Below are 22,677 nucleotides of genomic sequence, written 5' to 3' on the forward strand. Positions count from 1 at the left end.
ATCTATCTATCTATCATCTATCTATCTATCTCAAGGATCATTTGTTGCCCTTTGTTTTCCATTCCAGTCTGCCCACGAAGATTTATTTTCATGGTTCTCAAATTCATAATTCTCTGGGAGGTTTTAAAAATGAAGATTGCAGGAGCCCACAACTCTGTTTTTAAAAAGCTTCACAGGAAATTCTGATAATAAGCCTGTTGTGGATCCAGTGCCCTAACAAAAAAAAGACAGTAATTGTGGAAATGGACAGATCAAATAGGAAAGCTACCCCCAAGATGTAGCAATGCTCTTTGGATGAATTAAACTGGTGGTGTGAAAATGCATAAAACACTGTTGTGTAATAACTTCCTGGTGGGAGAAGAACTACTGGTTGGGAGCACAGTGAGGAAAAGGTTATTAGCATTTCAGTAATTGGAGCTCAAAGACTTTGGAGATTTGAAATTTTGGTAAGTGGTGCCACATAGATAAGGTGATAAAGATTAGATTTAGCAATTTGGAGGACTTTGTAACAATGGAGTGGGAATTTGGGGTAAGTTTAAGCAGAATTCATAATGATATTTGCTGGCATGGTGAAAAGTTGGAAAATATAGACCAGAAGATCTCACACTTGGCTCCCTTTTCAGAAAACGAAACAAAAACCCAAAACAGTGCCCATCTAGCAACTAACAATTTTTATACTCTCTAGCCCATAAAATCCAAGCTAAAACGTGGGCCTTGTCCTGGGATTGTTCCAGTAAGGCTGGCGGCATTACTGCCTGTTTTAGGAAATACTGCTATAGACCATGGGTACTTTTCCAGTTTGCTAGGAAACGACTTGTTGGGAGAGATTGTTGGCTGTGAGCTCTGTGTGTCCACCAGTCGTCCCTCCCCACCTGTGTATGTGGGAATACTGCCTTTGAGTTTGTGGCTCTGGACTTCCTAGAGTGCAGTTAAAGCTTTCCATTTTCCCATATGTTTGACTACAGAAAGAAATTCCATTTTGGATTGTTGCGCTATTAAGTTCTTAGGTCTGCTTCCTTCACATCTAAGAAGCTAAGTATGCTGCCTTATTGATGCTGCACTAAGGATCCTTGAAGTGTAATTTCTGATGGCCTTTTTCTTATTCGTATATGTCTTAGTTATCTAGTGCTACTGTAACAGATACCAAAAATGAGTGACTTTAACAAACATTTTCTCAGAAGGGTAGAACAGAACCCACTGCCATTGAGTTGAATAGATTGTGACAACAATAAACCTACAGAATGTATGCTTTCCTTGAAGCTGACTGCCCCATTTTCTCCCACGGAGCTGCTGCTGCGCTCCAACTGCCAACCTGTGGCTAACAGCCAGTACTGCACCATTGCACAACCAGGGATCTGGTGGTTAAAGAGTTCAGAAGTCTGCATTCAGGGCACCTGCTCTGGGGGAAAGCTTTCTGTAGATTGCAGCCAAGAAAATTCTGTGGATGTCTAGCTTGCCAAAACTAAAATAGCCAAATGAAAATTCTTTGTTTTGTTTCCAATTAATACATCTTAGCAAATGTTCAAATGTATATTCTGATTCAGTATATCTGGGATGGAAATACATATTGTCAGCAGGTAGTCTAACCAGAATGCACTGGATCAAAGCCTTGGTGCAAATCTGGAAGAGAAATGTCCCTGATATCTTAAGTCAACTCTTAAACCAGATGTAAAGTGGTAGATTTCCTGCCTTCCCGGATAACAGTAAAGCAGGCTGGAGACAATAGCTGGATGGTTTCTTTTCCACCGTCCACCTTCGAGTCCCAGCCCTGAGAAGAGGGTGGTGAAATTTACTGGACTGTCCAATCTTGGCAGACCGCTGAATCCAACTCCTGCTTTGCTAGCCTCAGGAATCCGGACAGCATCACTCAACCAATGAAGTGTCTCAGGCAAGAAGTATCCTCAGAGCCAATTAAGTGCATTTTTAATATTTCTGGATGCGTAGGGGCTTGGTTACACGTTGGACTGCTAACCACAAGATCAGTTCAAAACCACCAGCCACTCAGAGTTAGAAAGTGTCAGAATTGATTGGATGGCAGTGAGTTGAGTTGAACGCTCGCTCGGTTAAAGGCCTGCACCTATTTAACTGCAGCCTAGGAGTTCGTTCACCTTTTCATTAACCCTTGCTATTTTCAACTGCAACATTTTTTTTCACTGTGAGATGAAATGCCCTTTAACCAGCGTTGTCTTTCCGAGTGCACATTCTCAGGGGTGGCAGAGTGTGGCACTGCCTGCGACTTTGTTCAATCATGCCCAGTCAATGGTGTCACTTCCCGCCCTAAACTCCTTTTGCCTGTTCAAGTGCCCGGGAGGTGCCTCTTTCTGAGAGATTCCATTAATATCTTAATATTTCTATCTCTACACCCTAACACAAGATTGGGGAAATATCTTGCAGGCAAACTCTCAATGGTTTCTTAAATTAACTCCCCCGCCCTGCCCAAAAAACCCAAACAAACAAAATCGAACGAACCCACTGCCATTCAAAGCCACCCCTTGAGGGTTTCCGAGAGTGTAAGTCTTGACGCGGGTAGAAAGGTGGCTCTGAGTGCCAAGAGGCTGGAAGGCAGTGAGTTGAAATTAAAGAACCACATAGGATCCAAGCCTCCTCCTACAACGCACCTTTCTATTGCCCTTACCACACCGAATCAGCATTTATTATTTGTCCAAGTATGCTACTTAAGCGTTTTTCACGAATGCCTGGCATGGAGCGGGCATCAGATACATACCCATCGAATTAAACCTTAGACCCGAACCAGACCTTGACGGGTCGAAAGCAAACGACAAGAGCAGCGGCGCAGCCTGCGGCCTAGCCCTCCAGCCGCGGGCGGGCGGGGCCGAGCGCTCCCGCGGAGACGTAGTGCGCACGCGCCGCAGGCTCGCGGCGGTTGGCTGCGCCGTGGCGGGAAGCTGGAGCCCCTCAGGCGGCGGCGGAGGGACGGGCTTCTGCTCCGGGAGGTCTTCGCGGACGCGGCCTTCTGGGAAGAGGGCTTGAGAGGCCGCGCCCGCCGGGGGCTTGCAGGTGGCCACCGGCGAGATCCCCCGGGACCCGGCCCCCCAGGAGAAAGGAAGCGACGCGCGCTGCCCCCTGTCCTGCCGGGCTCCTTTCGGGAGGGAGGCGCCCTCGGACGTGCTGGGCGGGCTCGCCACTGCCCCGGCGAGGTGAGGTGGGGTGAGGTGAGGTGGGGTGGGGTGAGGTGAGGTGAGGTGAGGTGAGGTGGGGTGGGGTGGGGTGGGGTGAGGTGGGGTGAGGTGAGGTGAGGTGAGGTGAGGTGAGCGGACGGCGAGAGGCCGGAGCCCGGGCTCGCTGCCGCCCGGGACCCGGAGGTTAGGCGCCGGCGCCTGCACTCCGACCGTCGCGGAAACGGGGTGTCCCGCCGAGCCTGCGCCGCTCCGGAGGCGTTTCCCTCTTCGCTGGTCAGGGTTTTGTTTTCGCTTTTGATTCGTTTATACAGGAGTGTGTCTAGCGCAGTGTCTGGCATGCCCATCTGAAGCCTTGACGTGAATAGCTAACAAATATAGTTGCCTAATGACGAAACAAAAGCGAGGTCTGCAGCATTGTTTTATTAACTTTCATGAATTTTATGAGTGAGACTGTGCCCCTAGGGGCCCCCCTCCCCAGTCTCTTAAAGCCCAAATGAACCCCCAGTTTTTGGCCCCCTTTGTTGAACTAAGTCCTCTAGCTGCCTTCCAGCCACCAGGGCATTCATCATCTCTCTACTCTTCCGTAGTAGTTAATACTGGTGGCATATAGTTAACACTTGATTGGTAACCACAAGGTCAGTAGTTCGAAACTACCAGCTGCTCCTAGGTAGAAAGATGGGGCTCTTTACTCCCATAAAGAGTTACAGCCTGGGAAACCCCAGAGGCCGTTCTACCCTGCCCTGTGAGGTCATTATGAGTTGGAATGCATTCATGGCAGGAAGTTTTGGAGTCTTAATCTCATGTATCTTATATAATAAACACCCAGTAATCATATTGATTGTATTTTTTTAATTGCAACATTACTTTTATTTTTTTATTTAGGTTGTAATTTTATAGATGAGATCGAATACTATTTCTTCTGAGGGCTTTATTTGTGTATAACATATATATCATAAACCTTCCATTGGTCCCATGAGTAAGGCTGGCTGTTGAATCCTTTAAAGATGAGGAAACGGACACATAACGAGGCTAAGTAAACTGCCCAAGATCACATGCATGAAGGGTCAGCTTTGCCTCTGAAGTCCTGCTGTGCAGCGACTGGATTTGCAAGTACTGCAGGCCTTCTGATGTGTTGCACCCTTCCTAGCCTTGCCATTTCCCTGCGGGGACAGAAGCGGGTGTGCATGACAATAGGGTTACCACATAAGCAATTTCTACGACCTGGTAAAAGGGCCTAAGTAGAGGTGAGAAGAACCCTGGTGGCAAGGTCAGCAGTTGGAAACCATCAGACACTCTGTGGGAGAAAGATGAGGCTTTCTGGTCCTGTAAAAATGTACAGCCTTGGAAACCCACCGGAGCAGTCTTAGCGGCCACTATGAATTGGAATGAACTTGATGGGAGTGAGTGTTTTTAAGAGTGAATGATTAATGTCATTGAATTGTACTCTTACAAGTGGTCAAAATGGCAGCATTTTTGTGGTCCATATGTGAGGGCTTTAAAAAGTTTTAAGGAAAATTTCATCTTTTCCAGTATTCCATGAACTGTTTGAAGCTCCCTTGTATTTTACCACAGTACTCTAAATAAGGCATTAAGGATGCTAAAGTATTTAGGGGGAGATACTGATGTGTGCAGTTCACTTTGGTATATGCCAATAAAATAAAAGGGATGGATGGATGTCAAGGTCATAGTCAAAGTCAGTGGTTGAACAAAGATTCAAAACCAAGAAGGCTGGCTCCAGTCTTGTCACTTCTCTTTACTGGCACAGTGGGTTATGTGTTGGGCTGTTAACTGCGAGGTCTGCCATTTGAACTCACCAGCTGCTCTGAGGAAGAAAAATGAGGCTTCTGTTCTTGAAAACATTCATAGCTTCAGAAACTCAAAGGAGCAGTTTTATTCTGCCCTATAGGGGCACTGTGAGTTGGAATTGACTTAATGGCAGTGAGTTCTGGGTATTGTGATTTAGTGTTGAAAGACATCAGCTTTTTAATCAGTGCTCTTTTGTCAACAAGGAAACTGAAGTTCACAAAATTTAAATAACTTGCTGACAGTCGAATATCTCTCAGGCAGCAGAATCAGAACTAAATTCAGGTTAACATATCTAATATTGAATTTTCTAGCTGCTCTATTTCTTCAAGTATTTTTAAAAAATGGGAACAAAAAATTTCATGGCGATCAGACCAGTGAAAATTATGAAACTTATACCTGAGATGGACATCACATCTTTATTGCTCTCTAGGATTTATGCTTTACTCATCTATTAGTTTGTTGTCCTGTGGTGGCTTGCTTGTTGCTGCGATACTGGAAACTCTGCCACTGGCATTTTAAATACCTGCATGGTCGTCCATGGTGAACAGGTGTCAGTGAAATTTTCAAACAGACTGGAAGAAGGAAGAGGTGGTAAATTCTGAAAAATTATCCACTGAACACCTTAGGAATAGAAGAACATTGTCTGATAATAGTATTGGAAAAAGAGCTCCTAGGTTAGAAGGCCTTCAAAATACAACGAGGGAACCTGTTGTCTCTTCAAGGTGGGGTTGACTTTAATGACGTGGATGGAGCAAAGATTTTTGGGACCTTCATTTGCTGATGAAGCATAACTCAAAATGAGAAGAAACAGCTGAAAACATTCATTAATGATATGGAAATGTAATATATGAAATATGAATCTAGGAAAATTGGAAGCCATCAGAAATGAAGGCATAAAGATCAATATCCTAGGCATTAGTTACCTGAAATGGACCAGTATTGAGCATTTTGAATCTATAATCATGGGTTACTAAGCCAGGAATGACAAATTCAAGAGATGCTGCTGCATTCACCATCGAAAGGAAAACTTCAAGATTGATGTTTTACTCTATCATGTCTGGTGGGATAATATCTACATGCCTACAAGGAAGACCAGTTAATACAACTATTATTAAAATTTGCTTACTAACAAAGTTAGTGATGAAAAACTTTTTATAAAATTCAGTCTGAAACTGATCAAATATGTAATCAGGGTGCAATGATAGTGATTTGAATGTGAAAATTAGAAATAAAGAAGGCTCAGCAATTGGACAATATAGCTTTGGTGATAGAAACAAAGCCGGAGGTTGCATAACAGAATTTTGAAAAACTAATGAATTCATTGCAAATACTTTGATAAGACAACATAAAAGCAGCATTTGTATACCAGATGGGAATACACAGTGGAGGTGTTATCAACCAGAAAAGGTCAGGGAATGACTGGAACAGATCATCAGTAGCTTAAGTATAAGTTCAGGTTGAAGGTGAAGAAAATTAAAAGTCCATGAAAGCCAAAAGACAACCTTGAATATAACCAGAAACCAGACTCGCTGCCTCCAATTAAATTCTGACTGATCGTGAACCTATAGGGTGGAAATGCCCTTGTGGGTTTCTGAGACTAAATCTTTCTCGGAGTAGAAAGCCTCATTTTTCACCCGTGAGCAGCTGGTGGTTTTGAGCTGCTGCTGGCCTTGCGAGCAGCCCAACATCTAACTCACTATGCCAGCAGGGCTCTCTCTCTCTTGACTGTATCTCCCACAGTCTTAAGAATAGATTTACTACATCAAACACTCATGAGTGAAGACCAGATGAGTTGTGGAATGACATCAGAAACATCATGCATGAAGAAAGCCAAAGGTCATTAAGTAATTAGAGAAGATGGATTATATGAAGAAGAACATGGCATCAGAATTAGTGGACTGCCTGTCAACAACCTGTGGATACGAAGAAGTATACTACCCTGCTTGCTGAAAGTAGAGAATTTGAAACCCATAGTGATGAAATTCAGACTACAGCCTTTAGTGTGAATTAGAACATAATATAAAGAAATGAGACATCTTCACAATTGGACCAGTAGAGAACATCACTTACGGGTTCAGTTTTATTTGAATCCGTAATCAGTGCTAATGAAAGTAGCAGACAAGAAATGAAACAATGCATATTGCACTGGGAAAATCTGTTGTGTACAACCTATATAGAGTGTTAAGGAGAAAAGTTGTCATTTTGAGGGAGTAAGGTGTGCCTGACCCAACCCGAGGTATTTTCAATGGAAGTGAATGTTGGACCATGAATAAGGAGGGCTGGAGAATAATGGATGCATTTGAATTGTGTTGGTGAAGGACAGTAAAAGTACCATGGAGTGCTAGAACAAACATCTGTGTTGGAACAATGGCAAGATTTTGTCTCACATGTAGAACAGTCCCTGGAAAAGGCCATAATGCTTGGTTAAGTAGAAGGACAGTAAGAGAAAGAAGATCCTTCAAGAGATAAATTGCCACAGTGGCTGCAACAATGGGTTCAAGCATAACAATTGAGAGGATGGTGTAATACATTCTCTTGTAATAGGGGTGGCACCTGTCAACAAAAATAAGTTGAATTGCAGTTAATTGAAAATCTGAAATCTTTCATCTGAACTGACCCTTGTTAAATTTTGCTTGATCATTAAACAACTAAGTGTAAATACAGGGCTTAACAGTGACCTCTTTACATGAATCTTGCTGTTGTTAAAAGCCAACAAACCCAAGCCTATTGCTGTACGGTTGATTCCAATTCATAACAGTCCCTTAGGACAGAGTAGAATGTCCCTGTAATGTTTCCAAGGTTGTGAATCATTGCAGTAGCAGACTGCCACATCTCTCATGCAAAGCAAAGTGGCTAGTGGGTTTGATCCTCTGATCTTTTGCTTAGCAGTTGAATGTTTAATCACTGGGTGACCAGGATTCTTTGCTGCAGTTAGTATGTCAGTTTCAAATTTGTGTCAATTACATGTCTGAGCTATTACATAAAGGAAATTAGGTTAATGAGTTTATTTTGGCATGATTTGTTTTCTGTAGAATTTATATTGGTGAATATTATTTCTAAACTAGACGTGAGCCACCTATTTCATAATTTGTTCCAAGTTAGTACTAATAGGGATCTATTTTTCCCTTGATTAAGAAACAATAGAGATAATCTTTTACTACGAATCTCTCAAACTATATTAAGGTCTATTAAATATTAAACATTTACATATTTCATCATTTTAACATCTATGAAATTTAGAAATGTCTAGATGCCAATATGATATCACAGATTAATTGGCTGCATTTCTTTTTTTCTTTCTTGGATACATGAAATGATGGTGAGTTTTATAATTGTTGGCATCTTAGATTTGTTGAAATAAATCATTAAAGGGAAAAACTTATTTTAAAATTTAAATACTTCCCTTTATTATAAAGATAGCATTTCCCTTGTAGGAAATATGAAATACATAGAAAATAAATCAGCAGAAAATTGAAATTTCTGATAATTCTAACATTCAGAGATGATCAATGTTAAATTAGTGGCATGTGTCTTTCTAGACTTTTCAAAAAAGATCTACCTTATAGAAATAATTATATCACATACTGGATGTATACCACTTTAAAGAAGTATTAATTACTTTTATACACTTCTATATAATTCTGTACACTGGATGAATTTCGACAAATGTGTATGTATTATTTTTGCTTTTTGTCCATTTTAAATAAAATTGGGAGATGCTGAGCATATTTAGCATTCATTTTTATTTGACATATGAGGAATAATTGCTCATGTCATTATTTTCCCATTTCCATGTCATTAAGCATTCTCCACAGTTTTTTTTTCCCTTTTAATAGCTACAGAATCATTCACATAATTAATATTGAGTGCGTTCTCTGTTTTGGTACTAGCACTACAGTGATGAATGTTTGATTTAGGGGGTTTCAGCTTGGGAGAATCAATAGGCAATTTTATTACAGTATGAACGTGTTTGAGTTGTGCATAGGAAGGGCCCCTAAACTTGTCTTTGGGAGGGTGTGGGGTGAGCTCTTGTATAAGGTAGAAGTCATCAGGCAAAGAAAATAGGGTATTTGCATTCCCAACACTGTAGAGGGGACAGTTGGCCCAAGGCCTATGGAAGCAAAAAACCTGGTAATGCTAGGAAGCTCTTGTGCAGAACACAGGGTTTTATGGTGTATGAAGAGACTGTATTCTGTTTCATGGGTCTACTGTGATTTATTTCAGCAGTACCCCCTTATGGACATTTAGGTTTGTCTTTCCTGCATAGTCTTAGTGGAAATAATACTGTGAAAAAGTCAAGAAACTTGGTTCTGGTCTTTTGCATTTATATAAAACACAATTCTACTCTTTTGAAAGGAAATAGGGTAGTAAGCAATAAATTGAGGGGGAACTGATTACAAGATCTATATACATAACCTCCTCCCTGGGGGACGGACAACAGAAAAGTGGGTGAAAGTAGATGTCGGACAGTGCAAGATATGACAAAATAATAATTTATAAATTATCAAGGGTTCATGAGGGAGGGGGAAGCGGAGAGGGAGCGTGAAGCGGAGAGGGAGGGGAAAAATGAGGAGCCTGCTGCCAGGGCCTTAAGTGGAGAGCAAATGTTTTGAGAATGATGAGGACAGTGAATGTACAAATGTGCTTTACACAATTGATGTATGTATGGATTGTTTTAAGAGTTGTATGAGCCCCTAATAAAGTGATTAAAAAATTATAAATGTGCTCTTTGATTTGCTAAAATCTCAAATATGCATTTAAAAATATTTGTTCATGATGATAATGTATTGGGTGGTGTGGTTGATGCTGCTTGTGGGTTAGTGGGATGGAAATAAATAGTATGCTTGATAGATGTTTGTGAATAATTATGTTTCCTTAGATTTAAAAAATTTTGCCTATAGCATGATACTGTAATGTCCTTAATATGATCTAAGTTGACATATATGCTCTAGTTTATATGTGAAATTGAATTCAGTTTCAATCATATTTTCCTGAATGCCATGCTTTCTAAGGCATATTATATATATGTATATATATATTTGATGTTGTAGTTGTTGTGATAAGCTTTTTTTATTTTCGAGCTAAGTTCTCATCAAATTAATGAATGATTTCTTTTAAAAAATTTTTCCAGGTCAGTGCTGCTAACTATGAGACGATCCGTAGCACCAAGTCAGTTGCAGGGGAATCCCTCAAAAAAACCAAAGTTTATACCACCAGGCAGAAGTAATCCAAACCCGAATGGAGAGATTACAGAGCTGAGTCCAGACACAAAATTATTTGAGGTAAAAAAACATTTTTTTGACCCTTGTCTGTTTATTGCTGGTGACCTGTGAAATGAGCCAGCTGTTACAGAAAACAGTGTGGTGGTTCCTCAGCAAACTGAAAATGGAACTTCCCTTCTAGGTATCGACCCAAAAGACTTGAAATGAGACACTCTAAAGAGACATATCGACACAATGGATAGATGTATGGATTGTGAGAAGAGTAGTATGAGTCCCCAATAAAATGATTTATAAAAAAAGAGAGACAGTCACTAATGTTCATTGAAGTACTGTTTATAATAACCACAAGTTGGAAACAGCTTACATGTCATTGACAGATGAATTAATAAAATGTGGTATATATACAAATGAAGTACTACTCAGTCAGAAGGAAAAATGAAGGCTTTATATATACTATAGTATAGATGGAACTGGAAGACATTATGTTGCATGAAAGAAGCCAGTCACAAAGAGAAAATTATTAGATGACCTCAAGAAAAGGCAAATGTGTAGAGACCAAACTTATTAGTAGTTATCAAATGTGGGAGGGAGGGAGGAAATGGGATGAATAATGATGGAGAAATTGCATTGAGGGTAGGGTTGCCCAGCTGATTATTGCAATTACTGTAAATAAGTTGTACACCTGTAGAATTAACAAGAGTAATGTGCTATATTTACGATGACCCAGAGAGAGAAGAAAAAAAAGAGTAGCTGATTATGTACAACCAAACACCTCATGAAATTTGGTTCTTTGGTTTGGAGGTTTAGCGTCATGGTTTTATGGGCATCTAGTTAATTGGCTTAATGTGTTTAGTGCTTCTGTTCAATTTCCCAGTTCATGGCTTAGTAGCTGGGGTCTTAAAACCTTGTAAGTGGCCATCACACCCCCACCCCTCCAAAAAAGGAAACTCACTGTTAGAGTCAATTCTGACTCATAGTGACGCGATAGGACAGGGTAGAACTGCCCTTGTGGCTTTCTGTGACTAACTCTTGTTAAATCATTTTATTGGGGGCTCTTACAGCTTTTATAACAATCCATACATCAGTTGTATCAAGCACATTTGTACATATGTTGCCATCATTTTCTTTTTTTTCCTTGGTATCAGCTCCTCTATTTTCACAACTACGCCCCACCCTCCCACACTCATAAACCCTTGATAAATTATAAATCATTATTATTTTCATATCTTACAGCATCTGCTATCTCCCTTCACCCGTGTTTCTGTTCATCCCCCTGGGGTGAGGGGGGTTATACGTTGATCATTATGATTGGTTTTCCCTTTCTCCCCCCTTCCACCCCTCCCTTCCCCTTCCCCCTGATGGTTTCATCACTCCCAATACTGTTCCTGATGGGATTATCTGTTCTGGATTCTGTGTGTTGAGAGCTATTATCTATAACAGTGTATATGTTCCAGGCTAGCCAGATTTGTAAGTACCCATTTTGTCTTCAGCAATGGTGTAGCCCAAAGGCGTCTTCAAACTACAGCCCGCTCAGGACATTTATCCGGCCTGCCAGTTGTTTTTGCCCATTTGTTTTTTTACTTCAAAATAAGATATGTGCAGTGTGCATAGGAATTTGTTCATAGTTTTTTTTTTAAACTATAGTCTGGCCCTCCAATGGGTCTAAGGGCAAGTGAACTGGCCCCCTGTTTAAAAAGTTTGAGGACCTCTGTTGTAGGGGAAGGTGTGCATCACAGAATGCCAGGTTATTGAAACAAAGTGTTCTTTCATTGAGCGAGGACTTGAGTTGACTGACTATTTTGATTTTAAAAATTCTATGTAAGAAACTTGGTTGAATGAGGGAAAGTACAGAACAGAATTTCAAATCTCCCTGGACGCTATACTTTGTGGGGTTGTGGAGGAATCCCCGGAACTATTGCCCTGAAGTAATCTTTAAACTTTAGTCCTGAAATATCCCCCGAAGTCACCTTAAAAGCAAACAAGAATTTAGCTTAACTAATCAAATGCCCACCGTGAGCATTATACTCTTTTTATTTTCTTTTTAAAGAAATACCTATGTGGCATCAGATTGACGAGAACAATCAAGAACAGATAAGAGCCTTAGGGAGCAGTGAGTGTATGTTAGTGGAGGAGGTATGTTAGCGTACGTTTCTGAGTCGACTCAGAAAAGGAGGGTGAGATTGGCCGAACAACTTGAAGTATGTGATCAGTGTCATGAAATTGTACTTTTAGAAACTGTTGAATTGTTACATGTTTGTACTGTGTGTTCTCTACAACACAAAATAAAATTTAGGCAAAAACAAAGCAAAAACCTATAGAAAGAGTTTCAGTACTTACCTACCTGTAGTCTAAAAAAAGTCTTCTAAAATCCTTGAAATAATGATTAAACAAATACATTTTTAATAAGTGACTTGCAGATGGGTATATAAATTAGACTTACTTATACTTTCGGTAACTAAATAAATATCCCTGGTGGTTACATGTTGGACTGCTAGCCTCAAGGTCATCAGTTCGAAACTACCAGCTGCTCAGGTAAGACTGTCAACCTGTAAAGAGTTACATCCTCAGAAATCCTCAACGGCAGTTCTGTCTTATACTATAGCTCACTATGAGTCAGAATTAGCACAGTGGCAATGAGTTTGGTTTTTGGTTTTTGAAATGAGGGAAGGGGCCAGAATCCTTGTAGATAATTTTTTTTTTTGGAGTGTATTGTATTTTAAGGAGCCTTGGTGCTGTTGTGGAGTAAGTGCATGGTTGGTAACCCACCAGCCGCTGCTTAGAATGAATGAGACTTTCTGCCCTTGTAAAGATGTAGTCCAGAAGCTCTTCCTACTCTGCCCTTTACGGTCACTCTGAATTGGAATTGACTTAATGGCAGTGAGTTTGGACTTTTTTGTATCATAGTTAACAAACCTACTATTGAGATTTTATGCTATTTATAGTTTCATCACCCATTTTAGATTATATTATCAGAACATCTTATTACATAGGTCTTTGACTGATCCTTTTAAAATTACATCTCTAGGATAGATTACTTGAGATAGTTTCTTGTGCCAGCCTGGCCAATAACACAAGTGGGATTAATTGAAGGGCAGAGAGATAAATGGCTCAGTGAGCCTCGCCTTTCTTGTCTCTTGCTCTTTGATCATTGGACCAATGTGCGGTTGGCTGTCTTGCTTGTTCTGTGCCTCAGTTTACAGGCTACACTACTTGTGGGATGCCTAGCCTGTGAACTGTGTCGCTGTAAATTGAGGTCCCTTTAAGACCACACAATTGGAATGTACATCTCTGGAGCTGGGGACTGATGGTTGGTGACCTGCCTTGCTGTTTGCTGCCTGTGCTGATACAGCTTAGCTCTCTCTACAAAGGACTAACTGGCGGCCCTCAAGACTTAAAGGACTGTCAGTGTCACACAACTCTCTCAGGGGAGTGAGTTGCACTGAGCCATTTGTACTGCTTTATAATTTAACTGTTCATTTTTTTAAAAACATTTTATTAGGTGCTCATACAACTCTTATCACAATCCATACATAAACATACATCAAATGTATAAAGCACATCTGTATATTCTTTGCCCTAATCATTTTATTTTTTCTTTTCTTTTTTTTACATTTTATTAGGGGCTCATACAACTCTTATCACAATCCACACATATACATACATCAATTGTATAAAGCACATCCGTACATTCTTTGCCCTAATCACTCTCAAAGCATTTGCTCTCCACTTAATCCCTCTGCATCAGGTCCTCTTTTTTTTCCCCTCCCTCCCCGCTCCCCCCTCCCTCCTGAGCCCTTGATAATCCACAGATGGTTATTTTGTCAACTGTTCATTTCTTGTATTATATATCTATCTATCTGTATATAATTTAACAATTCATTTCTTGTGTTATCGATCTATCTTTATAAATAAATATATATATATAACTACTAGCAATCTGGTTTTGTCTCTCTAGAGAACCCTGTCTAACATATTACTATAGATGGAATTAGTTATAGTCCCTCATTTTTTTAGATGAACACCTAGTAAAGATACATGTACAGAAATGCATCGTCTTGACTCTTTCCGAGTGTCACTTTAGTGACATGATATGCTCGCAGTATTGTGCAGCCATCACTATCATCTGGTTTCAGAGCTTTTTAAACAATACTCTTCTTAAAGTTACCAAATAATCAGTGGAAACTTCTTCTTATGTGGTGGTTCAAAGAGGAAACATATATACCTACTCTTTACTTTGGGACAAGAGTAAGTTCCAAAGACCAGATCATTGTGCAAAAGTTGGAGTTACCTGAAAATGTAGGAGTTCCCAATCCGGTTTTCAGACTATCCATTTGTTTAGTTTTTGATTTTTAAATTAATTCAGAAAATATGGCCATAGAAATCATAACAGCTATTGATACACTGATCACGGTGGTGAGTCCATTATGCGTTAGTCCTCTGCAGAGGAGACAAAGCTGGAAAAAGCCAGTATGTGTGACTGGAGGGCCCACAACTTAACCACTTCACCTTGTGGGCTGAGTCAGAGCTTCCCTCTCACAGCCACCTCTAGGGCACATCTCCCACCCCTGGCCATGAGTTTGCCCTTGCACCCAGCCCCACGGAGGTAGAGGCTTCAGACCCAGTTTGACTTGGTTGGGATGTTAGTAAATTCACATAGCTTCTAAAACCCCTCGCTGATGGCTTCTTTCTTCCCTCTCCACCCCAGAGCAATTTTGAGATGCATAGGACCTGGGTGCTACCTGTACATCTGCATAGAGGTGCTGGCCATGGAGGCTGGTCCCGCGTAGCACCTGGATGAGGTCCTTCCACCAGCCAGAGGGAGCACAGGGCACCTGGATCTAGCTTTTTGGTGACCTACAAACCTTCCCTGAAGGCTGGGATGGTGCACAGCTTGCTATTGCCATGTCCATCACCTTTATATTTTATTTTAAATACCATTTTTTGGGGGGCTCTTAAAACTCTTATAGCAATCCGTACATCATTTATAGGAAGCATATTTATATATATATGTAAAGAGAATTAATAAGTGAGGAGTAGATCTTTGAATCATTAATCCTAATATTTCATTTTTACTATGTAAACAAATAACTTGAAGCAATGTGTAGTACTAAAAGAAAGGATTGTTCCCTACTTAGAAGTTATATAGATTGTTTCATACCAACTTTTCTGTTATTCTGTAATTGTCTGATGCATTACGCTACAGAGCTAAAATTCTACTTATTTTTGATTCTGCCTTTGCTGTAGAATTCTTCAGTTTTCATAGCTAGACCTTTCACAGTAGATAGTTGGCATTTACCAGTGTATGCACTGAGAAAAAAGTTTTTTTTTAAAGAGCATTTCACCTTTAATAATTTATTCTACAAAACAAAAAGAGAAACAAATGAAATATTCTCTAAACTTGAAATTTTATTTAGCAATACATTGCTGGTAATATATGTCCTAAAGGTTTTATTTTTTTAAAACAAAGTATAAGGTTTCTTTTTTTTTGTCTTTTAAACTTTTTGTTATTAAGATGTAGTTCTTCAAGGGAGATGGAGGAAAGAGCTAGGAGTCAAAGGGCATTCATGGAGGTCTAGACAAAGACATGTACATGCAAATATATATAGGAGGTTGGGGAAATAGATCTTTGTGTCTATATTTATAGGTCAAGTATTAAGGTGGCGGAAGGACCTTGGGCCTCTACTCAAACACTCCCTCTATGCATGAATACCTTCTTTTATTAAATTGGAACTCTATGATGCTCACTCTCCCGACACAACAGCTGGAGCCAACATGGGTGAACAAGTAAATGTGGTGAAGAAAGCTGATGGTGCCCGGCTATCAAAAGAGATAGTGACTGGGGTCTTAAAGGCTTGAAGATAAACAAGCGGCCATCTAGCTCAGAAGCAACAAAGTCCACATGGAAGAACACACCAGCCTGTGTGATCGAGTGGTCCCAAAGGGATCAGTTACCAGGCATCAAAGAACAAAAAATCATATCATTGACTGCACACCTCCATGATAGGATCGCTGAAGACAAATGGGTGCATAAGCAAATGTGGTGAAGAAAGCTGATGGTGCCCGGCTATCAAAAGAGATAGTGTCTGGGGTCTTAAAGGCTTGAAGGTGAACAAGCGGCCATCTCGCTCAGAAACAAATAAGCCCACATGGAAGAAGCACACCGGCCAGTGCGATCACGAGGTGCCCAAGGGACCAGATATAAGGCATCATGCAAAAAAAAAAAAAAAAAAGATATAAGTGTGTGTATGTATGTGTATTTATGTGTATATGTATATATGTATGTGTATATATATTATATTAAATGAAGGGGGAAGTGCAGAGTGGAGACCCAAGGCCCAAGTGTCAGCCAATGGAGATCCCCTCATAGAGGGGCTTAGGAGAGGAGATGGGTTAATTAGGGTGTGAGGTAGTATCGATGAAGAACACAGCTTTCCCCCAGATCCTGGATGCTTCCTCCCCCCAACTACCATGATCCGAATTCTACCTTGCAGGGCTGGATAGGACAGAGGCTGTACACTGGTACATAGGAGGGTTGGAGATACAGGGAATCCAGGGTGGATGATACCTCCAGGACCAAGGGAGTGAGGGACGATGCTGGGAGAGTGGAGGGTGAGTGGGTTGGAAAGGGGAAACTGATTACAAGGAGCCACATGTGACCTCTTCCCTGGGAGAGGGACAGCAGAGAAGGGGGGAAGGGAGACCCCGAATAGGGCAAGATATGACAAAATAACGAGGTATAAATTACCAAGGGCATATGAGGGAGGGGGGAAAAGGGAGGGAGGGGGGGAAAAAAAGGAGGACCTGATGCAAGGGGCTTAGGTGAAGAGCAAATGCCTTGAGAGTGATTGGGACAGGGAGTGTATGGGTGTGCTTTGTACAATTGATGTATGTATATGTATGGATTGTGGTAAGAGTTGTTGGAGTCCCTAATAAAATGTAAAAGAAGAAAAAAAAAAAAAAAGAAAATGATTAGGGCAAAATATGTACAGATGTGCTTTATACAATTGATGTATGTCTATGTATGGATTGTGATAAGTGTTGTATGAGCCCCTAATAAAATGTTTAAAAAAAAAAAAAAGATGTAGTTCTTTTTTTTAATGGTTTATTTTATTTTTTTAATTTATTTTAACAATTTATTGGGGCTCATACAATTCTTTTCACAGTTCATACATATACATACATCAATTGTATAAAGCACATCTGTACAGTCTTTGCCCTAATCATTTTTTTCTCTTTTCTTCTTTTACATTTTATTAGGGACTCATACAACTCTTACCACAATCCATACATATACATACATCAATTGTATAAAGCACATTCATACATTCCCTGCCCCAATCATTCTCAAGGCATTTGCTCTCCACTTAAGCCCCTTGCATCAGGTCCTCTTTTTTTTCCCCCCTCCCTCCCCATTCCCCCCTCCCTCATGTGCCCTTGGTAATTTATACATCGTTATTTTGTCATATCTTGCCCTATCCGGAGTCTCCCTTCCCCCTTTCTCTGCTGTCCCTCTCAAGATGTAGTTCTATTAAGATATAAAATGTAGACAATTAACCCATTTAGATGATAAGATTTTGTGGTTTTCTAGTATATTCAGTTGTGCAGTCCCTATCACCATCAATTTTAGAACATTTTTATTACCCCTTCAAGAAACCTGAACATTGGAACAGATTACACGGATCTACATGTGACCTCCTCCCTGGGGGATGGACAACAGAAAAGGGGGTGAAGGGAGACGCCGGACAGGGCAAGATATGACAAAATAATAATTTATAAATTATCAAGGGCTCATGAGGGAGGGGGGATTGGGGAGGGAGGGGGAAAATGAGGAGCTGATGCAAAGGGCTTATGTGGAGAACAAATGCTTTGAAAATGATTAGGGCAGAGAATGTACAGATGTGCTTTATACAATTGATGTATGTATGGATTGTGATAAGAGCTGTATGAGTCCCTAATAAAATGTTAAGTAAAAGAAACCTAAAATATTAACAGTCACTTTTCATTTCTCCCTATTGCCTCAGCGCTTGACAACCACTAATTTACTTTGTGTCTCTGGATTTTCCAGTTCTGGACATTTCATATGAATGGAATCGTATGTGACCCTTTGCAATAGGCTTCTTTTACTTAGTATGATTTTGGTATTCATCTGTGTTCTAGTATGCATTTCTTATTTCTTTTTATGGTTGAATGTCTTTTGTTGCTGTACCAAATCACCATAAAATTCATGGGTCAAAACAACCCTGGTTTAGTACCTTACCATCTTGTAGACCAAAAGTATGACATGAAGGTTTGGCCAGAGATTATAGTGTGGATCTTTTTGGGGACTGATTTTCTGCCAACCAGAATGGTATTCCATTGTATTTGTTACATTACATTTTACCCACTTATTAGTTGGTAAGTAGAAGAGCATGGAGGTGGTGTCTGACTCCCTCTAATTTTACCATCAGCCTCAGACCAAGGCCAGTTCCTATGAGCTGGAGGTCAAACATGCCTTCATCCTCCAATTCTGACATCATTTGCCTCTTCACATTCTACTCTGCTGGGTTTGATAATTTGTTGCAGTGGCCACATAGAACTCACAGACCATATTTATGCATGTGGTGCTTTTTAGGATGTGTATTACATTTCAGGATACAGTTCTTTGGTCAGGATAATCTCCCCTTAACCTTGCTTGCAGGCATGCCTTGGCCCTTGGCCTAGTTACCTCCTTAGGCAAGTGTTAAAAAGCTCATAGCATTTGACCTTGCAACCCTGTAGCTCTTGTCTTCTGTCCTGTTTAGACAAACGTAGCTCTGATTAAGTGCCTGATGAAGTGCCTACTCCACCAGTAAAGGTTGAGCTGGAGATACTCATCTTGAACTCCATTGGTTGGCAAACTGTTCCCCTTTCTCCCGTAAAATGCCTGGTGCAACTCATTTAGACAACATGCCTCCTGCCCAGAGAACCTCCTCTCACTCTGCATTGAGAAGCCCACTGCTCTGTTTCATGTTCTTGGTTCTACTGCCTCTGCTTCTTTGCCACTTCTCTCTTGTCTCTTGACAACTTCTGATGGCACAACACTCAGACTCCTAGATCAAGGCTGTTCAGTGCAGGAGTCTCAGGATCCAAATGACATGATCCATACCCTGCTCTTTCTTCTTAGTAGTGAGATCCACCTTTGAGATGGCTAATTTTAAACCTAGTAGGATGTCAAAATAGAACAATCCCATGATAGGGTTCTATATACCTTATTTATACAGTTCCACCCACAAGGATGCTGTGTACTTTACATTACTAGCATGCTAGCCAATCCCCTGAATGAGCTACCATCACCTCTTACTAGCCCTATACCTAGTTACAGGATCCACACTTCAAACCCACAGCATTTGAGAGGAAGAAAGATGTGAAAACCCTATATTAAGTTGCTATGAATTGGAATCAACTCATTTGGCAGTGGATTTCCCAGTCTTTTGATAGAAGTTTCAAAGGCTGGGACTGGAAGTACCTCACTGCACTGCAATGGGCACTTGGATTGTTCACATTTGGGGCTATAATGAATAATGTCACTATAAATATTAATGTATTAGTATTTCTGTGTTCAGAAGTATTTTTCTCTGTATACCTGGGAGTGGGATTGCTAGATCTTTGCTTATCCTTTTCAGGAACTGCCAGACTGTTTTTCAAAATGATTGTAATATTTTACATTCTTATTAGCAGTGTACAAGGCTTCTGATTTCTCTGTATCTTATCAACAATAAGTAAAATGTTATTTTTCACTTAAAAAAATGAAAAAATTCTAGTGAGTGAAACGGTTTCACACTGTGGTTTTGATTTGTATTTTCCCTGATAACCAGTGATCTTGAGCATCTTTTATGGGCTAATGCCCAATTTATCGATCTTTCGGGGCTGTTGGTACATTTTATAGTTAGATGGTTTTTGCTATTGACTATCTTTAAATATTCCTTCTTATTCCTTTATGGTTGATATTGATTTTTCTTCATTATTCCTGATTTTAGTAATTTGATTTTCCTCTTTTTTTCCTTTTTGATATTACGTTGTATTCATGAGTTCTTTCTATATTCTAGATACTAGTCACTTAGCAGATATATGATTTGCAAGTGTTTTTTTCTGTTTCATGCCCCTTCATTTTCTGGATGGTATTATTTGCAACACAAAAATTTTAATTTTGATGAAATCCACTTTATCTATTTTATATTTGTTGTTTGTACTTTTGGTAACATATCTAAGAAGGCTTTTCCTAACCCAAGGCCATGAAGATTTAATCCTACATTTTCTTCTATGAATTATTTATAGTTTTGATTCTTTAAAACTTTGATTTATTTAAATTATTTTTTTGTGTATGGTATGAGGTCAGGTTAGCTTTCTGTCTTTCTCATGTGGATCGTTAGTTGTCTCCCAAGGCCATTGTTGAAAAGACTATTCTTATCCTATCTGATTGTCTAGGCATTCTTGTTTTTTTTTTCTTCAAATCATTTTATTGGGGGACTCATAGAACTCTTATTACAATCCACACATACATCACTTTTGTCAAGCACCTTTGTACATATGTTGCCCTCATCATTCTCAAAATATTTGTTCTCCACTTAAGCTCTTGGTAACAGCTCCTCATTTTCTCCCCTCCCTCCCTGCTCTCCCCATTTTCATGAACCCTTGATAATTTATAAATTATTATTATTTTGTCATGTCTTACACTATCCGACATCTCCCTTCACCCACTTTTCCGTTGTCTGTCCCCTAGAGAAGAGGTTATATGTAGATCCTTGTAATCGGTTCCCTCTTTTTATCCCACCTTCCCTCCACCCTCTGGTATCACCACTCTCACCACTGGTCCTGAAGGGATCATCTGTCCTGGATTCCCTGTGTTTCTGGTTCCTATCTGTACCCATGTACATCCTCTGGTCTAGCCAGATTTGTAAGGTAGAATTGGGATCATGATAGTGGGTGAGAGGAAGCATAAAAGAGCTAGAAGAACGTTGTATGTTTCATCGGTGTTATACTGCACCCTGACTGACTCATCTCCTCTCTGCAATCCTTCTGTAAGGGGATGTTCAGTTGTCTACAGATGGGCTTTGGGTCCCTACTCTGCACTCCCCCTCATTCACTATGATAGGGTGTTTTTGTTCTTTGTTGCTTCTTATTTGATCCTATTGACACCTTGTGATCACATAGGCTGGTGTGCTTCTTCCATGTGGGCTTTGTTGCTTCTAAGCTAATTGACTGCTTGCTTATCTTCAAGCCTTTAAGACCACAGACGCTATATCTTTTGATAGCTGGGCACCATCAGCTTTCTTCACATTTGCTTATGCACACATTTGTCTTCAGTGATCATGTTGGGAAGGTGTGCATCATGGAATGTCAATTTGATAGAAGAAAGTATTCTTGCATTGAGGGAGTACTTGAGTAGAGGCCCAATGTCCATCTGCTATCTTAATACTAAATCTATACATATATGCACAAAGATCTATTTCCCCATCATCCTATATAAATATATTTACATATGTACATGCCTGTATTTAGACCTCTATAAATGCCCTTTGGCCCCTAATTTTTTCCTCTATTTCCTTTCCTCTTTTCCCACTCTCTTGTTCAGCCTTCATTTGGGTTTCAGTAATTTTTCTCGTTCACATTGCCCTTGATGAATCCCTACTAGGCCTCTCACACCCTCCTTGGCACCAATTTTTGGATCACTTGGTGTTCCCTTGTCCCTGGGTTGGTCAGCAGCACCCTTGTTTAAAGGTTTACTGTCTGATGTACTTTCTAAGAAGTACTTTCAGTTCAAAGCACTGAGTTACTATGTTTTGTTCCTTTTGGTTATACCAGAGGACTCGGCCATTGTTTTCTTTTTTTAAATGAGTGATGTAGACATTTTGGAGATCATGTAACTATTTTAAGGAATAAAACATGACAAATCTAAATGTATTGTGCTATCAGTTAAACTACATCTTCCCCTTATCTACTTCAGTTCTGAATTTTTTTCCTTAAAATTATTTCTCATCTTAGATTGAATTAATCTATATTAGGAAATGGCTATATTATTCAATAAGTTAAAATCTATTGTTTTGATATTCAAATTGGATTTTGCTACTTGTATTTTTCAGGCCAATAAATCAACTGAAGCAGATGCTTCAAAACAATATTTTCCTTGGTAAATATGTCAGAATCTGCTTTTTTGTTATATTGGCCTGAAAATACAAGCAGCAAAATTTGGGCCAAATTGATCATCACTATAAATATGCTAATAGATTATAAAGCATCGAATAATATTGGTGTCTAAACACACCTTTAATTTTAACCTAGTAAGACCCTTGTTGGACTTCTAACCTATAGAATTCTAACCTACAAATTGATGTATTTATGTGGTCTTAACCCATTAAGTTTGTGAGTTTGTTACAGGAGTAATACAAAAGCACACAAAAGTAAAGAGTGGGTGACTACCCACATCTATCTTTCATCCAGTGTCAACAGTTGTCACCTCATAACCCATCTTGCTCCAGCTCCTCGCCAGTCCC

At 40.0% G+C, this 22,677-nt stretch overlaps 1 protein-coding gene across 2 annotated transcripts in view; it reads left to right on the plus strand.

The window, feature by feature from the left end:
- The first annotated feature begins 2,914 nt into the window (after positions 1 to 2,914).
- The window catches only part of RAD54B (RAD54 homolog B), a 96,159-nt gene continuing 76,396 nt past the window's right edge, over positions 2,915 to 22,677 (plus strand). For both annotated transcript variants that reach the window (XM_075549481.1, XM_075549480.1), the window contains exons 1-2: positions 2,915 to 3,158; positions 10,078 to 10,228. In XM_075549481.1, coding sequence (XP_075405596.1) covers positions 10,094 to 10,228 — 135 coding nt within the window. In that variant the 5' untranslated portion in view covers positions 2,915 to 3,158; positions 10,078 to 10,093. The remainder of the gene's footprint in view (positions 3,159 to 10,077; positions 10,229 to 22,677) is intronic.

This window comes from Tenrec ecaudatus, chromosome 5, assembly GCF_050624435.1.
Source record: "Tenrec ecaudatus isolate mTenEca1 chromosome 5, mTenEca1.hap1, whole genome shotgun sequence".
Classification (NCBI taxonomy): domain Eukaryota; kingdom Metazoa; phylum Chordata; class Mammalia; order Afrosoricida; family Tenrecidae; genus Tenrec; species Tenrec ecaudatus.